The sequence below is a fragment of the Bubalus kerabau genome, chromosome 14, assembly GCF_029407905.1.
Source record: "Bubalus kerabau isolate K-KA32 ecotype Philippines breed swamp buffalo chromosome 14, PCC_UOA_SB_1v2, whole genome shotgun sequence".
Classification (NCBI taxonomy): Eukaryota; Metazoa; Chordata; class Mammalia; order Artiodactyla; family Bovidae; genus Bubalus; species Bubalus kerabau.
Genome location: NC_073637.1, coordinates 2,754,872 through 2,776,795, shown reverse-complemented (window position 1 = coordinate 2,776,795; position 21,924 = coordinate 2,754,872). Strand labels below are relative to the sequence as shown.

Below are 21,924 nucleotides of genomic sequence, written 5' to 3'. Positions count from 1 at the left end.
GGCTCGGCGGCTGCGCTAGCCCGGCCCTCGGCCTCTCTTTGCGGTCGCTACCTCCTCCTCTCCCGCCTCGCCCGGTATGGATCTGCCCGTGGGCCCGGGCGCGGCGGGGCCCAGCAACGTCCCGGCCTTCCTGACCAAGCTGTGGACCCTCGTGAGCGACCCGGACACGGACGCGCTCATCTGCTGGAGCCCGGTGAGGGGCTGGGCGCGCCGGCCCGGGGCGTGTGGGGGCAGACAGCACGGGGTTCGGGAAAGAGCGTCCGAGGCCTCCCGTCCGGTGCGCGCTGCCTGGGTCTGGGCAGGGCCTCTCCTCCTCGGTCTCTCGCCGAGTAACTGAGACGACGGCGGAAGCGCGCCTGGCTTGAGGGCAGCACCCAGTGGCGAGCGTGGTGGCCAGGTGACCCCACAGCTTCTCAGATGAGTTACCAGGGTGGCGGGGTCGGCAGCTGTTGCGAGGAAATGAGGTTTTGGCCCAGGTATTGGAGGGCGTTGCTCGACTGGGAAAGGAAAGGGACCGAAAAACAAAGCACAACGTCATAAAGTTGTGGTGGGTCTCGAACTCCTGTCCGGACACCACAGCTGGGTTCCCCCAGAGCCGCTTTGGTTTTTGTTCCTCTCGGCACCTCTTTATCCACGCCCCTGCCTCCAGTTGCCTGGCAGCAGGCTCGTCTCCATAGTCTGACCCTGCAGGCCGGACAGCTCCTCCGCTTGCAGAGGTAAAGCAGAGACTATCTGGAGTTGAGGCTGAGAGTCTGCGTCCGGGCTATGACGTCGCGTCCGGGGAAGGCCGGAGCCATAGCTCCCGGCCCGCAGATGTGCGGCCTGGGCCGCCCTGGTTTGGGGAACCTCTGGGTGCCTCCGGACACACTTGCTCTCCTGAGGGCCCGGACGCTGGCTCGCCCAGACTCTCCTAAGTACTTCTCTTTCGCACTGTTAAGCCCTTAGAAAGGAGGAGCAGTCTGAGCTGATGGGAGCCCAGAGCGGGAGGCCGGGTCCTCTGGTTCCTGGGCTGTTTGCTGAAGCTCTGGCTCAAAGCTGGTAAAGAGAGTCAGAATCATACAGCGTCCTTGTAGGGAACACTTCGTATTGGTCCCAGTGACACACCTGTGTGCCACGCTCCGTCCCTATTGCCTGCTTCTGTAACTGTGCGCAGCGTTCCCCAAGAGGAGGCTGTACTTCCTCCCCCACAGCCTGTCTTGTTACCACCATCCCCTTGTTCAAGGCCCTAAGCTTTGCTGACCCAAGGAAATGACCCCAGGTTTCTGTCTTTATTCTTCCTTTCTCTTCTTTTCCCTTCCCCTAAACTCCCAGGAAATACTCTTACCCAGGTTGGGGAGGGGCATCGGAGATCCTTTGGGATAGTCTGAGCTTAATCTACTGGGATAATCGCCTCACCTCTTGATCTGCTCGATGTTTCTGCTTAAAGATTGTGAGGCAGAAGCCAAAGCCCTGCCAGCTAGCTCTCCAGGTCCCACTTCCTGTGTACTGAGAGCTGTGGCCTTAGAGCTGGAAAGCAGGATGGATCAAGCCTGCCACAGCCTCGCACACAGTGGCTGCACCACCCACCAGCCCTGCTGAAACGTAAACTGGAGGGGGTGGGAGCAGCCGGCTGGAGCCCATGCATTTGACCCCCTTCCCCTCTGTCCTTAGGCCAACCAGGATGTGCTTGGCACAGGGCGCAGCGGGCAGGGGGCTTGTGCTGCCAGGCAGGACAGAAACTGAGCACTGGTTCAGCTGTGGAAGGAAGCCCTTTGCCAGGCTGGGCAGGGGCTGTGGAGCTGCCTGGTCCTGAGAAAGGAGATGGCCCTCTGCCTGAGGCCTCCGCGATGCCCACACAAGCCCCAGGCCTCTGGCAGAAAGTCTGCTGGGGGAGATTTCTGCGGTCTTGAAGCCCAGAGTTGGCTTCCAGAGGCCTTGGAATGTTCTGGCGTCTGTTCTTTTGGTGCCTCCCCTCCAGCTGAAACTTTTCTCCCCATTCTGCCTGGAGGACCCTGTGTTTGGCCCCAGAGACAAGGGAAAGGGGGCGGGGTGGGGGGCTTTCCAGCCCCAGCAGCGCTGTGCATCCTCCGCACAGTCTGAGGCCCTGCCTGGAGAGTCGTGTTGGTTTCCCCTTCCCTCCCAGACCCATGCTCGGTGTGGAACCACCACAGAATAGGCCAGGGCTGCCCCTCAGACAGCCCTGTGGGACCGAAGGCCCCACAACCTTGGGAAGGAACCTGGTGAGTGTGGCAGCTGCATCCATGGGACGCTCCGTGAATCAGGCCTGTTTGGCCTCAAGACAGCGTTAACAGTGGTAGGAAGGTGGGTGCGTTGCTGAAGGAGGCTCTTCTTGTTAGGCTGTGGGCACCATGAGGCCCTAAGAGCAAGGGCCTCCTTTGCCTAGGAGCTGGGTGTCGCCAAACCAGGCCCCATCCCAGGTGGCCAGTGTGAGCGCCTGCAGTCAGGATCGCTCTGGAGGCCCTGGCTGGAGAGCAGCCTGCAGTCAGGTCGCCAGCACTCTGCGGGACTCCTTGAGGAGGGCCCCAGTTGCACCTGGCCACTCCGAGGTGGCCGAGGATTGTTCCTGGGGCTCCCACAACCACCTGGCGGGGAGCCAGGTGGGTCCCAGCAGACCCTCCATCCTGCCCTCGGGGGTTGGCAGTGGCTGAGAAAGGCTGGAGGAGCGCCCAGCGCCCAGCACGCAGCACAGGCTGCAAGGGGCACTGGGGCCGTGGAGGCTCCTGGTGCCCCCTGAACTTGCCACCCAGGACCCGGCGAGCCCTTTCTGGCCCTCCACATAGCAGGAAGCCCAGCCCTGGGGCATCAGTTCACCTCCTCCCACAGCACCACGCAGAGGTGGCAGCTGGCCTTTTACAGACACGGGAACTGAGTCCCAGAGACACTAGGAAACAGATGAAAAGCAGGAGGACGGCTGGACCGGACCCGGAGTCCACGGTCTCTCGCTGGTGTACAGCTGTGGCTCACGCCTGCCCTCGCTGCGTGCCGCGTGTCCTGGGTGGAGGGCAGCGTGAGGCCCACACCGGTGGGGTCCAGGCTCTGGTTTCACCCCCCCTGCTTTCTTAGCTGGACCCGAGCCATACTTGGACTGATCAGTACTCCGGTGTTCATAGAATTGTATTCAGTTTTTACAAGAGAGTCCCTGTTTCATCGTCCGTAGAGGTACACAGATATATACGTGGACAGATAGAGAAACGGACGAGCCAGGCAGAGATCTATACAGGACGGGCTCCCTGTCTGTCCCTCTTGCCGAGGTGGGCGGGGGGTTGGGGGGTTGATGAGGAGGAGGGGCACAGAGGCTCGGAAGGGGCTGGAGGGAGGGAGGTGGACACAGCGGATGTGAGCCCACCTGACTCCACAGGCCGTGTGTCCTCAGAGGGATCAGGGGGCCCACAGGACCCACCCTGGGCAGAGCAGTCAGCTCCATCGGGTATCACAGGCTAGGGACCCGCGTCTGCACCTCTGGCTGCAGGGATTCCCGACCTGGGAGCGCTGGCAGCCACCCCAGAGCCCCTGCCCCTGGGCCCAGCGGTGACTGAGTCAGCAGAGGCCCCTGCGTTCAGCTGGGCCTGGAGACCCAAGTGTGGGGTGGCGGCCGGAGAGCTCGACCCTGAGCACAAGTAGGATGGGGATGTGAGAGGGGTGCAGGTGGGCTCCTTCTTGGCTGAGGAGACGGGCTGGGAAGGGCACCGAGCTGCTCTGCAGCCGCGTCCACACAGTGCTGGCACTCTCAGTGCACGCGGGTGCCCGCTGCATGCCCGCGACTCCCAGAACACATCACGCAGACCCATCGCTTTGGCTGGAGGAATAAGATGGGCCTTCTGTTCTGGGCAGACTCTTGAAAGGTGCAGGTGGGCCACTGGAGTCACCGTGGTGGTTAATCCTGTTAATATGGAGCCCTTGGAGAATCTGCTCACAGACAGAGACCCTCCCTCTATAAAGATGTGCATACGTGCAGAACTTGGTATACGTTTCAGGATGTTCACAGTTTTGTAGGAAATAGGGCCACAGGCTCCAAATTTACAGCAAGACCGGATATTCACTAAGCCGTGCATTTCAGAGGCAAAGGCGTTGCTCGCCAGCTAGCAGCTGGGCATCGGCTTCTCCCTTCCCCTGCCGTATGTCCCATCACTAGTCCCTCTGTGTCCGAGGGTAAGCCAAGACCTTCTTCAGGAATGACATGGGGTCAGCAGAGAAGGAGGGGCCTTGAACTCCTGAGGCATGAGGGAAAAGGTCCTGTGAGGGATTCACCAGCAGGCCTGCCAGGCTTCTAACAGCCCTTAAGGTTGGGCTGGCAGGACACACCCAATATGGACTCACCCTCTGACAGTGTTCAGGTCTGTTACACGAAAGGTCGGGTGAGCCCTTGCTTTCTGTCGAGGCAGCGTTCAAACCCGAGAGCCTGGCCTTTGGTGAAGCTGAGGCAGCCAAAATTGGCAGAACCTGGTACTAGCGAGAAGGAGCTATGCGAGAGGCCCTGCGGGTCTCGGCTAAGTGCTGCTTCACCCACCGGTGGCGTGAGACCTGGGCAACTGCCCAGGAACCTTCCAGGGAAAGAACAGCCACTAGGAGCTGTGTGCTGGGCACCTTAAGCCCACCCGGGACCGGCCGAGCCATCCCAGCCCTCGCAGCTGGGGCGTAGAGTCTGCTCTGAGCGTAGAGCCTGCCCAGCGCCTCAGAACAGCTGAGGCTTGAGGGTGCAGCTGGATTGGCCCCAGGGAAAAAGCTGCCCCGACGCTGTGTGAACGAACTTAAAGACAAGCCTGAAAGGATCAGGCTGATCCCTTCCTTCAGAACTGAGGGTGCAGCCCTCTTGAAAGGACGACAGCTGGACGACTAAACTCAGACAGAATGTGGTAACGTTCCTCGTGTCTGGGATCCAGTTGAAACTAATAGATGGGCCACTTGGCAGGAGAATGTCAACGGTAACAAAGGAGTTACAGTAACAGACCCAGGTGTAATGGAACTGACCAGCAGGAAACTAGTAACTGTTAAAACAGTTACTAAAACGCTCTGTGTGCTCAAGAATATAGAGCGAAAATCTTAAGACCGAGAAGTTAGAAGATGTGAGAAAGAAGGCGGATAAGCAGAATGTGTCGGAAACAAGTGTCCGCTGCAGAAGAATCGCCACTGGTTACCTCTGTGTTCACTCCCCCTTCAAAGAGGTGGCCCGTAACCCCAGCCTTCGCTGGGGGCTGCACACAGCGCCTTCCTGCCGAGAAGTCCTGCAGGGCGGGGGGCTGCACAGTGGAGGCGCCGGACAGGCAGGCCTCCGCCAGCAGTGATGAGTCACATTGACGGCTGTGCCCTGGCGTGCCACGATGGGCCAGGCACACCACCCCTGTGGTCTTCCTTTCCAGAAACTTATGTAACCTCAACTCATCGTGAGAGAAAAACATCAGACAGATCCAAATTGAGCAACATTCTACACAATACCAGCCCAGTCCTCAAAACCATCAAGGTTGTCAGAAACCAGGGAAGTCTGAGAGATTGTTAGTCAGGCATGACATAAGCAGACATGAATGTCATGTACTGTCTTGGATGATGTCCTGGACCAGTAGGATGTTTGGTAGAGACTAAGGAAATCTGAGAAAAATGAGGGCCTTGGTTAAGGATGAAGCACATCGCGTGACGCCTGGGGCAGATGCACTTGTGCAGGCTCCTAATGACGGGAGAGCGGCGGCGGGGCATACAGAACTCCACTCTTAGCTTTTCTCCTAATGACGGGAGAGCGGCGGCGGGGCATACAGAACTCGACTCTTAGCTTTTCTCCTAATGACGGGAGAGCGGGCGCGGGGCATACAGAACTCGACTCGTAGCTTTTCTCCTAATGACGGGAGAGCGGCGGCGGGGCATACAGAACTCGACTCGTATCTTTTCTCCTAATGACGGGAGAGCGGGTGCGGGGCATACAGAACTCGACTCTTAGCTTTTCGGTAAACCTAACATTCTGACATAAAAGGCTTGTCTTTATTAAGTCGTTGAAGGGGATTAAACGGCAGACTAGAAACTACAGAAAGAAAGATCACTGAACAGTACACTAGCAAAAGAAACTATCCACAGTGACCACAGAGAGGAAGAAAGACTGCGAAAAAAGTGAGCAGAGCCTTACAGGGTTAATACCACATGGGCTGGCACACGGTTCCAGAGCAAAGCATGGAGGAAAATTTTGGAAATAACTGGTTTATTTCTTTCTTTATTTTTAGAAAAAGCTAGACATTTTCCCGAATTTTTTTTTTTTAATGTAAACCCACAGATCCAAGAATTGCATTGACCCCCAAAGAAGATAAAAGCACAAAATATACCAATGCATGTCACTATCAAAGTGTTGTAAACAAGCGTTGGAGAGAAAATCTTAAAAGCAGCATGGAAAGAAAAGGAAATTGCATGTGGAAGAACAGGACAAGAATGAGACTGACTTCCTGGCAGAGTCGGCGTGAGGCCTGGGCTGGAAGGGACCTTGTAAGCTGAAGTCTGGTCAACACTCAAGACCTGGTGTAACTCACCACGTTGACAGTTTTCTCAGTGGAGGCAGAAGAAGCATAATGGTGTATTAGGTGCCCTGGTCAGGCAATATGGCAAATACATAAAGATATCAAGATTGGAAAGTAAGAATTAAAAGTATATACATAGAAAGCATCATTATTTACTTAGAAAATCCCAAAAAATCTACAAAAACCTTATTAAAACTAATGAGTGAATTTAGTGAGGTCACAGGCTTCAATGCCAGTATACAGAAATTAATTCTGATTCCACATACTAGTAACGAGCTGTTGACAATGGAAGTACAGTGCTCTAAACACTACAGAATACGTACTGGTTGTATTATCTACAGCTGTGTAGCCAGGCACCTCCAGACTACCTAAAACAGCTGAGGCTCCGTGGCACCTGCCACCACCATCATGACTCGTGAGAGGGCAGCCTCCATAGGAGCCTTGCTTTCTTCCTCATCTTCCATCTGAGGATCTCCACCTGCTGTGCCAACATTCCCCATCCGTCCACCAGACGCTTCCTGTCCAAAAGATCCACCTAAAGTCGTGCCAAAAGGGAAATAAGAACTGCTTTAAGCTTCCACGTGAAAGTTAAAAGAGTAGAGTAAAACCAAAGCAGGCAGAATGAAGAGAACAATACAGACAAGAAAAACCAATGAAACTGAAAACAGTAAAACATGATAAATCAATTCAATAGCTGAATCTTTGAAAAGGTTGGTAACTTGGAGCGTGACAAAGAAAAAAAGACGTAAATTCCCAACATGATGACCATCAGAGGGTATATCACAACAGATACCACAGGCAGTAAGAGGGTAATGAGGAAGTACAGCTCTGCGCATGTAAATTTAATAAAATGAACCAATTCCTGGAAAAGCACAAACTGTCAAAACGCACCCAGGGTGAGACAGGTAACTATTAGTAGTCTTGATTCTGTTAATAGAATTCCTAAAATTATGAACCTTTTTAAAAAATCTTCAGATCAAAATGCCTAGAACGAAACTGTCCCAAGAAAATTACAGACCAATATCCTTCATAATGTTTATAAAACTTTCAGTTCAGTCACTCAGTTCCATTCATTTCAGTTGCTCAGTTGTGTCCAACTCTTTGTGATCCCATGAAAGCACGCCAGGCTTTGCCATGGCGCCAGCACGCCATGAAAGCGTGCCAGTTGTGTCCGACTCTTTGTGATCCCTGGCAGCACGCCAGGCTTCCCTGTCCAACACCAACTCCCGGAGCTTGCTCAAACTCCTGTCCATCAAGTTGGTGATGCCATCCAACTATCCCATCCTTTGTTGTCCCCTTCTCTTCCTGCCTTCAGTCTTTCCCAGAATCAGGGTCTTTTCCAGTGAGTCAGTTCCTTGCATCAGGGGGCCAAAGTATTGAAGTTTCAGCTTCAGCATCAGTCTTTTCAATGAATATTTAGGACTCATTTCCTTTAGGATTGACTGCTTGGATCTTACAGTCCAAGGGACTCTGAACAGTCTTCTCCAACACTACAGTTCTAAAGCATCGATTCTTCGGCGCTCAACTTTATTTATGGTCCAACTCACATCCATATGTGAATGACTACTGAAAAAACCATAGCTTTGACTAGATGGACCTTTGATGGCAAAGTAATGTCTTTGCTTTTTAATATGCTGTCTTGGTTGGTCATAACTTTTCTTCCAAGAAGCAAGGGTCTTTTAATTTCAGAGCTGCGGTCACCACCTGCAGTGATTTTGGAACCCAAGAAAATAAAGCCTGTCACTGTTGACATTGTTTCCCCATCTATTTGCCGTGAACTGATGGGACCGAATTCCATGATCTTAGGTTTTTGAATGTTGGATTTTAAGCCAGCTTTTCAGTCTCCTCTTTCACTTTCATCAAGAGGCTCATCAGTTCCTCTTTGCTTTCTGTCATAAGGGTAGTGTCATCTGCATATCTGAGGTTATTGGTATTTCTCCCAGCAATCTTGATTCCAGCTTGTGCTTCATCCAGCCTGGCATTTTGGATAATGTACTCTACATAGAAGTTAAATAAGCAGAGTGACAGTATACAGCCTTGACATACTTTTTTCCCAATTTGGAACCAGTCTGTTTTTCCATGTCCCATTCCAGCTGTTGCTTCTTGACCTGCATACAGATTTCTCAGGAGGCAGGTCAGGTGGTCTGGTAGTCCCATCTCTTTAAGAATTTTCCAGTTTGTTTGGATCCACACAAAGGCTTAGCCTAGTCAGTGAAGCAGTAGTAGATGTTTTTCTGGAATTCTCTTGCTTTTTCTATGATCCAACAGATGTTGACCATTTGATCTCTGGTTCCCCTGCCTTTTCTAAATCCAGCTTGAACATCTGGAAGTGCTCGGTTTACATACTGTTGAACTTAGCTTGAAGAATTTTGAGCATTACTTTGCTAGCATGTGAGATGAGTGCAATTGTGTGGTAGTTTAAACATTCTTTTCCATTGCCTTTCTTTGGGATTGGAATGAAAGGCGGGACTTTTCCAGCCCTGTGGCCACTACTGAGTTTTCCAAATTTGTTGGCATATTGAGTGCAACACTTTCACAGCATCATCTTTTAGGATTTGAAATAACTCAACTGGAATTCCATCACCCCCACTAGCTTTGTTCATAGTGATGCTAACGCCCACTTGACTTCACATTCCAGGATGTCTGGCTCTAGGTGAGTGATCACACCATTGTGATTATCCTTTTTGTATAGTTCTGTAAATTCTTGCCACCTCTTAATATCTTCTGCTTCTGTCAGGGCCATACTATTTCTGTTCTTTATTGTGCCCACCTTTGCATGAAATGTTCCCTTGGTATCTCTTAGTTTTCTTGAAGAGATCTCTAGTCTTTCCCATTCTGTTGTTTTCCTCTATTTCTTTGCATTGACCACTGAGGAAGGGTTTCTCATCTCTCCTTGCTGTTCTTTGGAACTCTGCATTCAGATGGGGATATCTTTCCTTTTCTCCTTTGCCTTTTACTTTTCTTTTCTCAGATACTTGTAAGGCTTCCTCAGACAACCATCTGGCCTTTTTGCATTTCTTTTTCTTGGGGATGGTCTTGATCACTGCCTCTGTACAATATCACAAAACTGTCCACAGTTCCTCAGGCACTCTGTCTGTCAGATCTAATCTCTTGAAGTTATTTGTGCCTTCCACTGTATAATCTTAGGGATTTGATTTAAGTCATATCTGAATGGTCTAGTGGTTTTTCCTACTTTTCTTCAATTTGAGTCTGAATTTTGCAATAAGCAGTTCATGATCTGAGCCACAGTCAGCTCCAGGTCTTGTTTTTGCTGACTGTATGGAGCCTGTCCATCTTTGGCTGCAAAGACTATAATCAACCTGATTTTGATATTGACCATCTGGTGATGTCCATGTGTAGAGTCATCTCTCATATTGTTGGAAGAGGGTGTTTGCTATGACCAGTGCGTTCTTTTGGCAAAACTTTGTTAGCCTTTGCCCTGCTTCATTTTGTACTCTGGGGCCAAATTTGCCTGTTACTCCAGGTATCTCTTGACTTCTACTTTCCAATCCCCTATGATGAAAAGGACATCTTTTTTTGGTATTAGTTCTAAAAGGTCTTGTAGGTCATCATAGATCTGTTCAACTTCAGTTTGTTCGGCATTAGTGGCTGGGGCATAGACTTGGATTACTGTGATATTGAATGGTTTGCCTTGGAAATGAACAGACATCATTCTGTCATTTTTTTTTTTTTTACAACTTTTATTTATTTTTTTTAATTTTATTTTATTTTTAAACTTTACATAATTGTATTAGTTTTGCCAAATATCAAAATGAATCCGCCACAGGTATACATGTGTTCCCCATCCTGAACCCTCCTCCCTCCTCCCTCCCCATTCCATCCCTCTGGGTCGTCCCAGTGCACCAGCCCCAAGCATCCAGTATCGTGCATCGAACCTGGACTGGCAACTCGTTTCATACATGATATTTTACATGTTTCAATGCCATTCTCCCAAATCTTCCCACCCTCTCCCTCTCTCACAGAGTCCATAAGACTGTTCTATACATCAGTGTCTCTTTTGCTGTCTCGTACACAGGGTTATTGTTAGCATCTTTCTAAATTCCATATATATGCGTTAGTATACTGTATTGGTGTTTTTCTTTCTGGCTTACTTCACTCTGTATAATAGGCCCCAGTTTCATCCACCTCATTAGAACTGATTCAAATGTATTCTTTTTAATGGCTGAGTAATACTCCATTGTGTATATGTACCACAGCTTTCTTATCCATTCATCTGCTGATGGACATCTAGGTTGCTTCCATGTCCTGGCTATTATAAACAGTGCTGCGATGAACATTGGGGTACATGTGTCTCTTTCCCTTCTGGTTTCCTCAGTGTGTATGCCCAGCAGTGGGATTGCTGGATCATAAGGCAGTTCTATTTCCAGTTTTTTAAGGAATCTCCACACTGTTCTCCATAGTGGCTGTACTAGTTTACATTCCCACCAACAGTGCAAGAGGGTTCCCTTTTCTCCACACCCTCTCCAGCATTTATTACTTGTAGACTTTTGGATCGCAGCCATTCTGACTGGTGTGAAATGGTACCTCATAGTGGTTTTGATTTGCATTTCTCTGATAATGAGTGATGTTGAGCATCTTTTCATGTGTTTGTTAACCATCTGTATGTCTTCTTTGGAGAAATGTCTATTTAGTTCTTTGGCCCATTTTTTGATTGGGTCATTTATTTTTCTGGAGTTGAGCTGTAGGAGTTTTAAGACTGTACCCAAGTACTGCATTTCAGACTCTTGTTGGCTATGAGGGCTGCTCCATTTCTTCTAAGTGATTCTTGCCCACAGTAGTAGATACAATGGTCATCTGAAATTAAATTCACCCATTCCAGTCCATTTTAGTTCACTTATTCCTAAAATGTCAGTGTTCAATCTTGCCATCTCCTGTTTGACCACTTACAATTTGCCTTGATTCATGGCCCTAACATTCCAGGTTCCTATGCAATATTGTTCTTTATAGCATCAGACTTTATTTCTTCCATCACCAGTCACGTCCACAAGTGGGCATTGTTTTCGCTTTGGCTCCGTCTCTTCATTCTCTGAAGTTCTTTCTCCGCTCTTCTCCAGTAGCATATTGGGCACCTTCCGAAATGGGGAGTTCATCTTTCAGTGTCGTATCTTTTTGCTTTTTCATACTGTTCATAGGGTTCTCAAGGCAAGAATTAAACTTTAGCAAATCAAATTTGGTAGTACATAAAAAGACTAATGTCACAACAAATGGGATTTATCTCAGGAATGTATGGATGGTTCAGGATTTTTGAATCAGTATAACCCAGCATGTTAACAATCTAAAGAAAAAGCACACAATCATATTATTTGTTTCAGAAAAAGCATTTGACAAAATTTGATGTTCGTGATTTTAAAGAAAAAAAATCACTCTTATGACAAAAAAACCAGAGATAGCAGGGACCTTCTTCAGCTGATACAAAAACAAACTGCACACCTAACGTCATGCCTGTTGGTGAGCTCCTGAGCGCTGTCCCCACAGAATCGGAACAAGGCAGAAACCTGTTTCCACCAGTGCTAGCTGATGTTGTATGGAAAGTCCTACCCAGTACCTTAAGACAAGAAAAAGAAATTAACGCTAACTGGGGTGAGGGTGATTGAAGCCCCAGTATTCTGAGCCTGTCATGCCTGGGTAGAGACTCCATTCTGTAAGTGGGGGCAGAAAGGAGAAGGGGACCCTCAAAATATGAGTTGGGCAAGATGAGAGATGCTGGTGGCCTGCCCCCTCACCCTCTCAGGAGGATACAGAACGTGCTGATTGTAAACTGAGGGGTGAGAAATCCCCACCTTCTTGGCCAGAGCCCCCCAGAGTGTGCCATCAATCCAGGTCAACTCTGAGGAGGAGGAGGAAGCAGGGTGTGGCCAAAAATGCCATCGTTCACTGTTTCTGTTGAGTTTTAGATTTTCTTGAATAAGTGTTTCTTCATTTGTTATATGCCTTCAGGACAATTTCCAGAGACTTTAGGTGACTTAAGCTTTGTTTATCCTGAGAGTGGTTCATAGGATCTCCTTAGCTGCCTTCCCAGGCATCTTCAGAGGATAGTTTTGCTGGATATAGGATTCTTGGCCAAAATAAAAATGCTTTTCTCTTTCAGCACTTTTGGCATGTCATCCCACTGGCTTCTGGCCTGCATGGTTTCTTATGACAAATGAGCTGCTATTCAGTTCAGTTCAGTTCAGTCGCTCAGTCATGTCCGACTCTTTGTGACTCCGTGGAGTGCACATGCCAGGCCTCCCCGTCCATCACTAACTCCCAGAGCTTGTCTAAACTCATGTCCATCAAGTCGGTGATGCCATCCAACCATCTCATTCTCTGTCGTTCCCTTCTCCTCCTGTCCTCAATCTTTCCCAGCATCAGGGTCTTTTCTAATGAGTCAGTTCTTTGCATCAGGTGACCACAGTATTGGAACTTCAGCTTCAGCATCAGTCCTTCCAGTGAATATTCAGGAACTGTTATTAGGGATTCCTTATGTGTGATGAATTGGTTCTAACTGCTCTAAAGAGTTTTCCTTGGTCTTATGGATATCTAGATGTGAATCTCTGGGAGTTTATCCTTCTTGGAATTTGTTGAGCTTCTCAGATATTTTTCATCAAGTTTGGGGTCGTTATTTATGCAGATATTCTTTCCGCCCCTCTCCTTTATGCATGTGTTGGTCTCTGCTGGTGTCCTGTGTGTCGCTGTCTTCATTCACTTCTCTTTCTGTTCCTCAGTCAGGAAATCTCAGTTGACGATACTCCTTCACGTTTGCTGGTTCCACCTTATTCCTGCTCAGATCTGCTCTTGAGCCACTCAGGGAATTTTAAATCCGATTTGTTACACTTTTCAACTCCAGGACTTTTCATATTTGTAATTTCTGTCTTTATTGTTATACTTTCTTCTAAGAGGTATCATTCTTATGCTTTTCTTTATTTCTTTCAGTTCAGTTCAGTCACTCAGTCGTGTCCGACTCTTTGCGACCCCATGAATCGCAGCACGCCAGGCCTCCCTGTCCATCACCAGCTCTTGGAGTTCACTCAGACTCAGGTCCATGGAGTCAGTGATGCCATCCAGCCATCTCATGCTCTGTCGTCCCCTTCTCCTCCTGTGCCCAATCCCTCCCAGCATCAGAGTCTTTTCTAATGAGTCAACTCTTTGCATGAGGTGGCCAAAGTACTGGAGTTTCAGCTTTAGCATCATTCCTTCCAAAGAAATCCCAGGGCTGATCTCCTTCACAATGGACTGGTTGGATCTCCTTGCAGTCCAAGGGACTCTCAAGAGTCTTCTCCAACACCACAGTTCAAAAGCATCAATTCTTCGGCGCTCAGCTTTCTTCACAGTCCCAACTGTCACATCCATACATGACCGCTGGAAAAACCATAGCCTTGACTAGACAGACCTTTGTTGGCAAAGTAATGTCTCTGCTTTTGAATGTGCTATCTAGGTTGGTCATAACTTTCCTTCCAAGGAGTAAGCGTCTTTTAATTTCATGGCTGCAGTCACCATCTGCAGTGATTTTGGAGCCCAAAAAAATAAAGTCTGACACTGTTTCCACTGTTTCCCATCTGTTTCCCATGAAGTGATGGGACCAGATGCCATGTTTTCTGAATGTTGGGCTTTAAGCCAACTTTTTCACTCTCCTCTTTCACTTTCATCAAGAGGCTTTTTAGTTCCTCTTCACTTTCTGCCATAAGGGTGGTGTCATCTGCATATCTGAGGTTATTGATACTTCTCCCGGCAATCTTGATTCCAGCTTGTGTTTCTTCCAGCCCAGCGTTTCTCATGATGTACTCTGCAGATAAGTTAAATAAGCAGGGTGACAATATACAGCCTTGACGTACTCCTTTTCCTATTTGGAACCAGTCTGTTGTTCCATGTCCAGTTCTAACTGTTGCTTCCTGCCCTGCATACTGTTCTATTTTGCTCTTTGAACATATGTCAAATACTTGAATTTGAAGTCTTCATCTAGTAAGTCCAGTATCTGAGCCTCCTTGGGGACGGTCTCCCCTGGCTGCTTGTTTCCCTATGTGGGTCATACTTTGTCTCTTTGCGTGTCTCAGAGTGTTTTGTTCAAAGGTTTTCCATTAATATAATATGGCATCTGTTAAGCTCAATATAATATTTTACCCACCCACCAGGATTTGTTGCAATTTCCTGTTGTTGCTGTTTGTTTAGTGGCTTTTCTGAATTAATTCTATGCAACTTGTGTTGTTTGCTGTGTGTGATCACTGAGGTGCCTACGCAGTGAGCTCAGTGGTTAGGCAGTGTGGGGAGCAGGAGTGTTCCTTAATGGCTGGAACCAGTAAATCTCCCAGTCTCTGCAGCAAACGGTGTGTGCTGGGTGTGCCTTTAGCTCCCAGCCATGTCGTTGGCACCCTGACTTTCTCCTCAGCTTCCTGCTTACACAGAGCCGCCTTGGACCTCTCACGGACATGCACACAGCTGTACATGCACGTGTGACTTCTGGATCCCAGGAATATCCTGGAGCTTTTCAAAGCTCTTCTTGATATCTCGTTCCTTAGCTCTTTAATGTTTCCTGGCTGGCCAGTTTTCTCCCATCTGTGGTCCACTGTGTTGGGTGTGATGAGTTGGGTTTTTTTTTTTCCCGTCATGAGTTTAAAATTGCCTCTTGATGCTTTCAGCAAACATCTCTAGGGAAAAGCCTTTTTCTGCTAAGAGCTTTAGCATAAAAGGTCAGATCAAAAACAGCCTTGGAGGTGGAACCTTCCAGGGAGACACTGCAGGCCTTGAATGTGCCCTAGCCCCATGGGTGCCAGAATGTTTATTCCACCATGATTTGAGCTGTTGGCTTTCTCAGTTACAGGAGAGGAGGTAGGGACATGGTAAGTTAGAACACCACAGTTCTCGGATCTTACTGAGATTCAACCATTTCTTGAATAAATTCTCGTGGGTCATTTTCAGAGTTCTGAAGAAGTTGACTCTAACATTTTTTGCTGGTGTTCTTACCGTGTCTGTGGAGGAGAAAAGCTGTAGAAGGTCCCTTTTCCACCCTTCCCCTCAGCTCACACACTTCCATTGTGTCTTTTCATGTGTGTGTCCGTGTTGACACCACGGGGCCCTTCCTGCTCCTCCCCAACCCCATCCCGCACCCCAGCGGGGCCCATGCCTAGCCCACCCAGCCTCAGCCCTCCTGGGAGCTTCTGGACCGAAGTTTGGACAGACATGGAAGAGCAGTGTAGCGGTTTTTTCATCTTGTTCTCATCTCTGTTCCCAGAAGAAGAACCACAAAACTTCAGTTCTGAGCATGACTGTGTTGTCTTCCTCCCGAGGACCTGAAGTTAGGTCCCGTCTCCTTGGCTGCCTCCGTTTGGGGTCTTAGCCGTTCGTAGGGAAAAACTGCGGATTAGCGCTGACAGTGGGGCCCCTCAGGGAAGGGCCCGCAGTGCTGAGGTGTGACCTGGCGGACCTCCAGCAGGGATGTGGGATCCCAGGTGAAAACTGTCACCCAGCCTAGGGTTGGGGTGTAGCCCCTGCACAGAGAGGCTGTGGTGACCCCCACATCTCCCGGCAGAGCGGGAACAGCTTCCACGTGCTGGACCAGGGCCAGTTTGCCAAGGAGGTGCTGCCCAAGTACTTCAAGCACAGCAACATGGCTAGCTTCGTGCGGCAGCTCAACATGTGTGAGTGTACTGCCTTGGCCCTGCATACAGCCCCATGCGGCCCAGAGCCCACACAGCTGAAGGGGAAGGGGTGTCTCAGGGACTCTCCCTGAGACTCAGCCCACCCAGCCACCACAGGCAGTGCTTCTGGGAGGGCAGTGCAGGGCATTCCCTGAGCCAGGCCCCGCCCGCCAGGGCCCCCTGCATCCTCCCGGGCAGGGGCCTCACTGGGGTGAGCGGTGAGACCCCAGCCCCGAGGCAGCACTGCCCTGGTTCCATCATGTGCAGATGGCTTCCGGAAGGTGGTCCACATCGAGCAGGGTGGCCTGGTCAAGCCAGAGAGGGATGACACCGAGTTCCAGCACCCGTGCTTCCTGCGAGGCCAGGAGCAGCTCCTCGAGAACATCAAGAGGAAAGTGACCAGTGTGAGTAGCCGTTCTCCCCACCATGGTCTCGGATCTCCACCCAGACCCCCGGCAACAGCAGCATCCACTCGCTGGCCTGGCTTGACGTAGCTGTGCCAAGCCTGCTTTCTGCCGGGTGCCCGTCCCGCATTGGCCACCCCAGAGAAGGCCCATCCACCCCAGCAGCCCCTCGGCCCTTTCTGCTATATCCCGCCCCACCCCCAGGCCATCTCAGTGACTGCTCCCCCGGGGACCCAGGTGTCCACTCTGCGGAGCGAGGACATAAAGATTCGCCAGGACAGCGTTACCAAGCTGTTGACCGACGTGCAGCTGATGAAGGGGAAGCAGGAGAGCATGGACTCCAAGCTGCTGGCCATGAAGCAGTAGGTTCTGGGACACCGTGGGAGCAGGGCGCACCTCCTTAGGGATGTTGGGGTTACCGTGGGGGGTCCAGCCTTGGGGGAGTTTAAAGCTAGTTCTTTCGTAACCAGACCTGCCCCCGGGAAAGGGTTCCAGAAAGAACTTGGTGCAGAGTGATGGGGTGGGGATGTGAGAGGTCCCTCCTGCGCAGTGACATGGGGGAGGCGTTGCTGGCGAGGCTGCTCCCCAGCCCTGGTCCTGCGGGCTCCGGGCCTTGCAGTCTCGGGCCAGGGCCACATCTGGACTTGCACAGGCTCCTGGCCCATGCCGGGCTGGATTCGTTACTGGGAGGTGGGGTCAGGTGCGGTCCCGTGGTAGCCTGCAGAGCTGAGCCCAAGCGCCAGCTATGCCCTCGGGCCCCTCATGCCACCCACACACGCGCCTGGCACCAATCAGTGTGTGTCACCTCTCATCGGGCCTGGCGCAGGAGGCACTGCAGGTTTGGACTCCCTTTCCCTGGGGCATGTCTGGTCACCACAGAACCGGTTTTAGGCCCCCCAGCCCCCCACTGCCACTAACCCCCATAGTGGCCAGTTTAGACCTCCTCCTATGTACTCGGGGCCCTCAAGCACCCCAGCCCAGGGTGGCCTCAAAGCCACTCGGGGTGCAGGCCATCGCACCCCCAGACCGTGGAGGAGGCTCCTAGCCCCTGCCTAACTACTCATGTCAGAGCCCAGCAGGAATGCCTGGCTGGCTGGAATCCAGAGGTGGGATCAGGTGGCCTTGGCCTCCAGGACAGGGATTCCTCTTAGAGTGAGCATAGGAGGGTCTGTCGCTTGTCAAGAAGACATACTGGTGCTGAGCAGGGTGTGGGCTGCTGCGGTGGCCCTTCGCGCTCTTTAAGGCCACTTCTGACCTAAAGGCACAGGAGAACCTGCACTCGCAGCCCTGTGGCCTGAGAGCTGCACTGCCTCTGTTCCCTGGAGCCCCATCCTTGGTCCAGGCAGAGAGCCTGGAGGCTCTGCCACCTTGACCGTGATCGAGAGGGCCCTGGGGTCTCAGCTTGGCCTCTGGCCCGTGCTCGGCAGCGGGCAGGGACGGGCCAGTGGGTGGGCGCACGGTGGAGCAGGGTGTCTCGGGACTCCCGCCGCCTGCTGACCACGCCTGGTCTGCTGCAGCGAGAATGAGGCGCTGTGGCGAGAGGTGGCCAGCCTGCGGCAGAAGCACGCCCAGCAACAGAAAGTCGTCAACAAGGTGTGCACCGGGCCAGTGGGGAGGGGGGCCCTGTCCGCACCGGGCTGACCGCCTCTCCCCCTGCAGCTCATCCAGTTCCTCATCTCGCTGGTGCAGTCAAACCGGATCCTTGGGGTGAAGAGAAAGATGTGAGGCACGGGGCACGCCCGTCTCCCGTGGGCCGCGACCCGGGGGCCACGAGGCCGGGCCGCCGCTCACCCACCCCTCCCCACAGCCCCCTGATGCTGAACGACGGCGGCCCTGCGCACCCCATGCCCAAGTACGGCCGGCAGTACTCGCTGGAGCATATCCACGGCCCAGGCCCCTACCCGGTGAGCTGCGGGCGCCCGGGGCGGAGGCGGGGGTGGGGGCGCAGCACGTACCACCGTGCTCACCTCCCTTTGGTGGCAGGCCCCTTCCCCAGCCTACAGCGGCTCCAGCCTCTACTCCCCAGACGCTGTCGCCAGCTCCGGACCCATCATCTCTGACATCACTGAACTGGCCCCCAGCAGCCCCGTGGCCTCCTTGGGCGGGAGTGTAGACGAGAGGTGCGGCCCAGCGCCTTCCCTGCAGGCAGGAGCGGGTGGGGTCAGCAGAGGCACCCGCTGACGCCTGTGCCCCACGGACAGGCCCCTGTCCAGCAGCCCCCTGGTTCGCGTAAAGGAGGAGCCCCCAAGCCCGCCACAGAGCCCCCGGGCAGAGGGTGCCAGCCCCGGCCGACCGTCCTCCATGGTGGAGACGCCTCTGTCCCCGACCACCCTCATTGACTCCATCCTCCGGGAGAGCGAGCCCACGCCCGCTGCCTCCACCACACCCCTCGCGGACACTGGGGGCCGCCCCCCCTCGCCCCTGCCCGCATCGGCTCCCGAGAAGTGCCTCAGCGTCGCCTGCCTAGACAAGTGAGTGCCTTCCAGGCGCCCTGCGGTCTCTGGAAGCGCAGGGGCCTCTGATAAGGACAGCGCAGGGCTGGACATGCATGGCCCTCAGGCCCTCGGCACGGGACTTGCCGGGGGGAGCTGGCCGACCTGGCCCAGAGCATGGAGCTGGGAAGGGAGACATGCCAGCCAAGGGGTCCTGCAGCCCCTGCACCGTGGGAACCAGGCGCGTGGCGGGCACTCCTGCCCCCTGAGCCGCCCTCCCCGGGCCGCCTGGTCTGTCTGTCCTGCCACCCCAGAGGTGGGCGAGTGGGGTGGGGGCTTGGAGTCCGCCTGGCCCCCACCGGCAGTGGGGGGCTCTTGTCTTTCTATCTTGCAGTTTGGCTCGCGCTCCAAAGATGTCTGGGGTCGCCCGCCTCTTCCCCTGCCCCTCCTCCTTTCTGCATGGCCGAGTCCAGCCAGGGTTAGCGCTGTCCCACTGGGGAGGGAGGAGGGCTCCGCCAGAGCTTGGGCCCCTCCCCAGCCTCTGAGCAGACCCCTGCCCGGCCTGTGAACAGGCTCCCTACCCAGCTCTGGGGCCTGAGGCAGCGCCCCGAGGTACTGCCTGGCCTCCTCGCGGGGGCAGGCCTAATCTATCCTGGAGCATGCTGGGGTAGGCTGGCCCAGCCCGGCCGAGCACAGCTCCACCCTCCTGCTGTCCTCCAATGTGAAGGGCAGGTGTTGCTGAACCTGAGAACCTGGGGCCCTGGCCCTCCTGAGCCCTGAACTCTTCAGCCCCCTGATGTCTTGGCTGGCCCAGCCTGACATGCTGCCTTACGGGGCCTCACGGTGATGGGGGAGCCTGAGCCACCATCGGTGGCCAAGTGTCCCAGCCCCACCAGGCCCAGGGCCCCACCTCAGGGCCTCCCGTGAGCCTGCGCAGGGCAGGCTGGCAGCTGGGCGCAAGGGCCGGCAGGACTGCACCTGGGGGTGCCTGGATGCCACATCACCTGCTCCCCTCCCTCTGGCCAGGACCGAGCTCAGCGACCACTTGGACGCCATGGACTCCAACCTGGACAACCTGCAGACCATGCTGACAAGCCATGGCTTCAGCGTGGACACCAGCACCCTGCTGGATGTGAGTCCCAGCCCTGCCCACCCCGCACCCAGCCCGCCCCGCTCCCAGGGCAGTCTGACCGCCCCCTCTTCCCTGCAGCTGTTCAGCCCCTCGGTTACGGTGCCCGACATGAGCCTGCCCGACCTGGACAGCAGCCTGGCCAGCGTGCGTAGGCGGGGTGGATGGGGCAGGGGGGGCGGGGCCATGCGGGAGCCCTCACTGTGCTCCCTTCTGCTGCCCTGGCAGATCCAGGAGCTCCTCTCTCCCCAGGAGCCCCCCAGACCTCTGGAGGCAGAGAAAAGCAGCCCAGATTCAGGTGAGCTGAGCCCCCCACCCCCCCGCCCCCCAGCCCCACTGGCACCCTGACCCAGTCGCACCCCTAGGGAAGCAGCTGGTGCACTACACCGCCCAGCCCCTGCTGCTGCTGGACCCGGGCTCCGTGGACGTGGGGAGCAGCGACCTGCCGGTGCTCTTCGAGCTGGGGGAGGGCTCCTACTTCTCCGAGGGAGACGACTACTCGGATGACCCCACCATCTCCCTGCTGACGGGCTCAGAGCCCCCCAAAGCCAAGGACCCCACTGTCTCGTAGAAGCCCCAGGAGGAGAGCAGGCCTTGGGGGCCTGGTGTCCAGGAGCCTGGTCCCCTGGCTGGCGGAGGTGGGGGGGGGGGGCAGGGCGTGGCCCTCGGCCAGCACCCAGGGCCTAGCCCTGTGAGCCACAGCTCACCTGGGCTTCACGGCAACACTCAGACTGACCAGGACGCAGGTGTTCATAGAATTGTATTTTGGATTTTTACACGAGTCCCCCTTTCCCCTTCCATAGAGATATACAGATATATACGTGGACAAACAGACCGATGAGCCAGGCAGAGATTTATAAACAACGAGCTCTGTGTGTGGTCTCCCTGTCTGTTCCTCCTGCCAGTGGAGGGGTGGGGGGGGGGAGGGGGGGGCATGATGTGCAGTGTCTCGGAAGGGGCTGGAGGGAGGCAGATGGACACAGCACACTGGAGCCTGCTGGCTCCCCTGGGCTGCATGTGCTCAAGAGTTCTTTATGAAGGGACCAGGGCGGGATCAGCGCGGGCCCACAGGAGCCCTGTGGCCAGGTCTGCACTAGGGGACCAGGTGGGTGCACTGGGTCAGCACCGTGGGTCTGGAGTGAAGGAAGCACAGGCCCCCCCACCCCGAGTCAGGCAGCAGGGGGTGCAGAGGTGCACGTGATGGAGGTGGCGGGCCGCAGCAGCCCGCGCGGTGCCCTGCACCCCCAGCTCAGCCCTGCTCACTGTCCTTGCTGATGTTGTAGGGCCCAGGGTGGTGGCTTCCTAGGAGGCAGGGGTCAGGGAGACTGCCTACACCTGCTGTAGACCAAACAGTGCCTAGCCAACCAGCCTCTCTCCCAGACGACCACCATGGGCTGGAGCGGCTTCTGGTTGGGGCGGGGGCAGCACAGCTGGGTCCACTGCCCAGGCACCACCTCGGGCACCCATCTTGCTGGGCCATGGCTGGCTGTCAGGGTACACCTGCCTGGCACAGCCTCAGGGTTTCCAACCCAGGCAGCAGAGCCAGTAGAGAGGGGAACAGCCCAGGGTTGCCCCTGCCTTGCTGCCAAGCTTTTTGAGTGGCAAGCTCTGGGACCAAGGTATCCTGGGGGCCACACCCAACTACCTGGTGAGGGCCTGGAAAAACGGGGAGCCCCTGGCATCAGGCCAACGTCTGCCCCCAAGGGAGGCCCTCAGTGAGGGCTGGGCCAGGCCACCTGCTTCATCCAACCAGCCCAGAGCCCAGCCCAGGTGAGCACCCCAGCACCAGTCTGTGCACAGGGGACTGTGTGCACAGCCTCTGAGACCTCTGCAGCC

At 53.8% G+C, this 21,924-nt stretch overlaps 1 protein-coding gene across 7 annotated transcripts; it reads left to right on the top strand.

Annotated features, from left to right (window-relative positions):
- The first annotated feature begins 58 nt into the window (after positions 1 to 58).
- HSF1 (heat shock transcription factor 1) lies at positions 59 to 20,963 on the top strand. Of its 7 annotated transcripts, none has more exons than XM_055545528.1 (14): positions 59 to 193; positions 16,015 to 16,123; positions 16,391 to 16,527; positions 16,765 to 16,889; positions 18,045 to 18,120; positions 18,187 to 18,248; positions 18,335 to 18,431; positions 18,511 to 18,647; positions 18,729 to 18,998; positions 19,354 to 19,437; positions 19,986 to 20,091; positions 20,170 to 20,235; positions 20,317 to 20,386; positions 20,454 to 20,963. In XM_055545528.1, exons 1-14 carry the CDS (start codon positions 77 to 79, stop codon positions 20,657 to 20,659), a joined length of 1,662 nt encoding a protein of 553 aa, XP_055401503.1. In that variant the 5' UTR covers positions 59 to 76; the 3' UTR covers positions 20,660 to 20,963. The 7 variants fall into 7 exon arrangements, with proteins under 7 accessions (XP_055401503.1, XP_055401507.1, XP_055401502.1 ...); XM_055545532.1 differs by having other exon boundaries at positions 16,732 to 16,889; positions 20,341 to 20,386; positions 20,892 to 20,963; XM_055545527.1 differs by having other exon boundaries at positions 16,732 to 16,889; positions 20,341 to 20,386.
- The last annotated feature ends 961 nt before the right edge of the window (positions 20,964 to 21,924 follow it).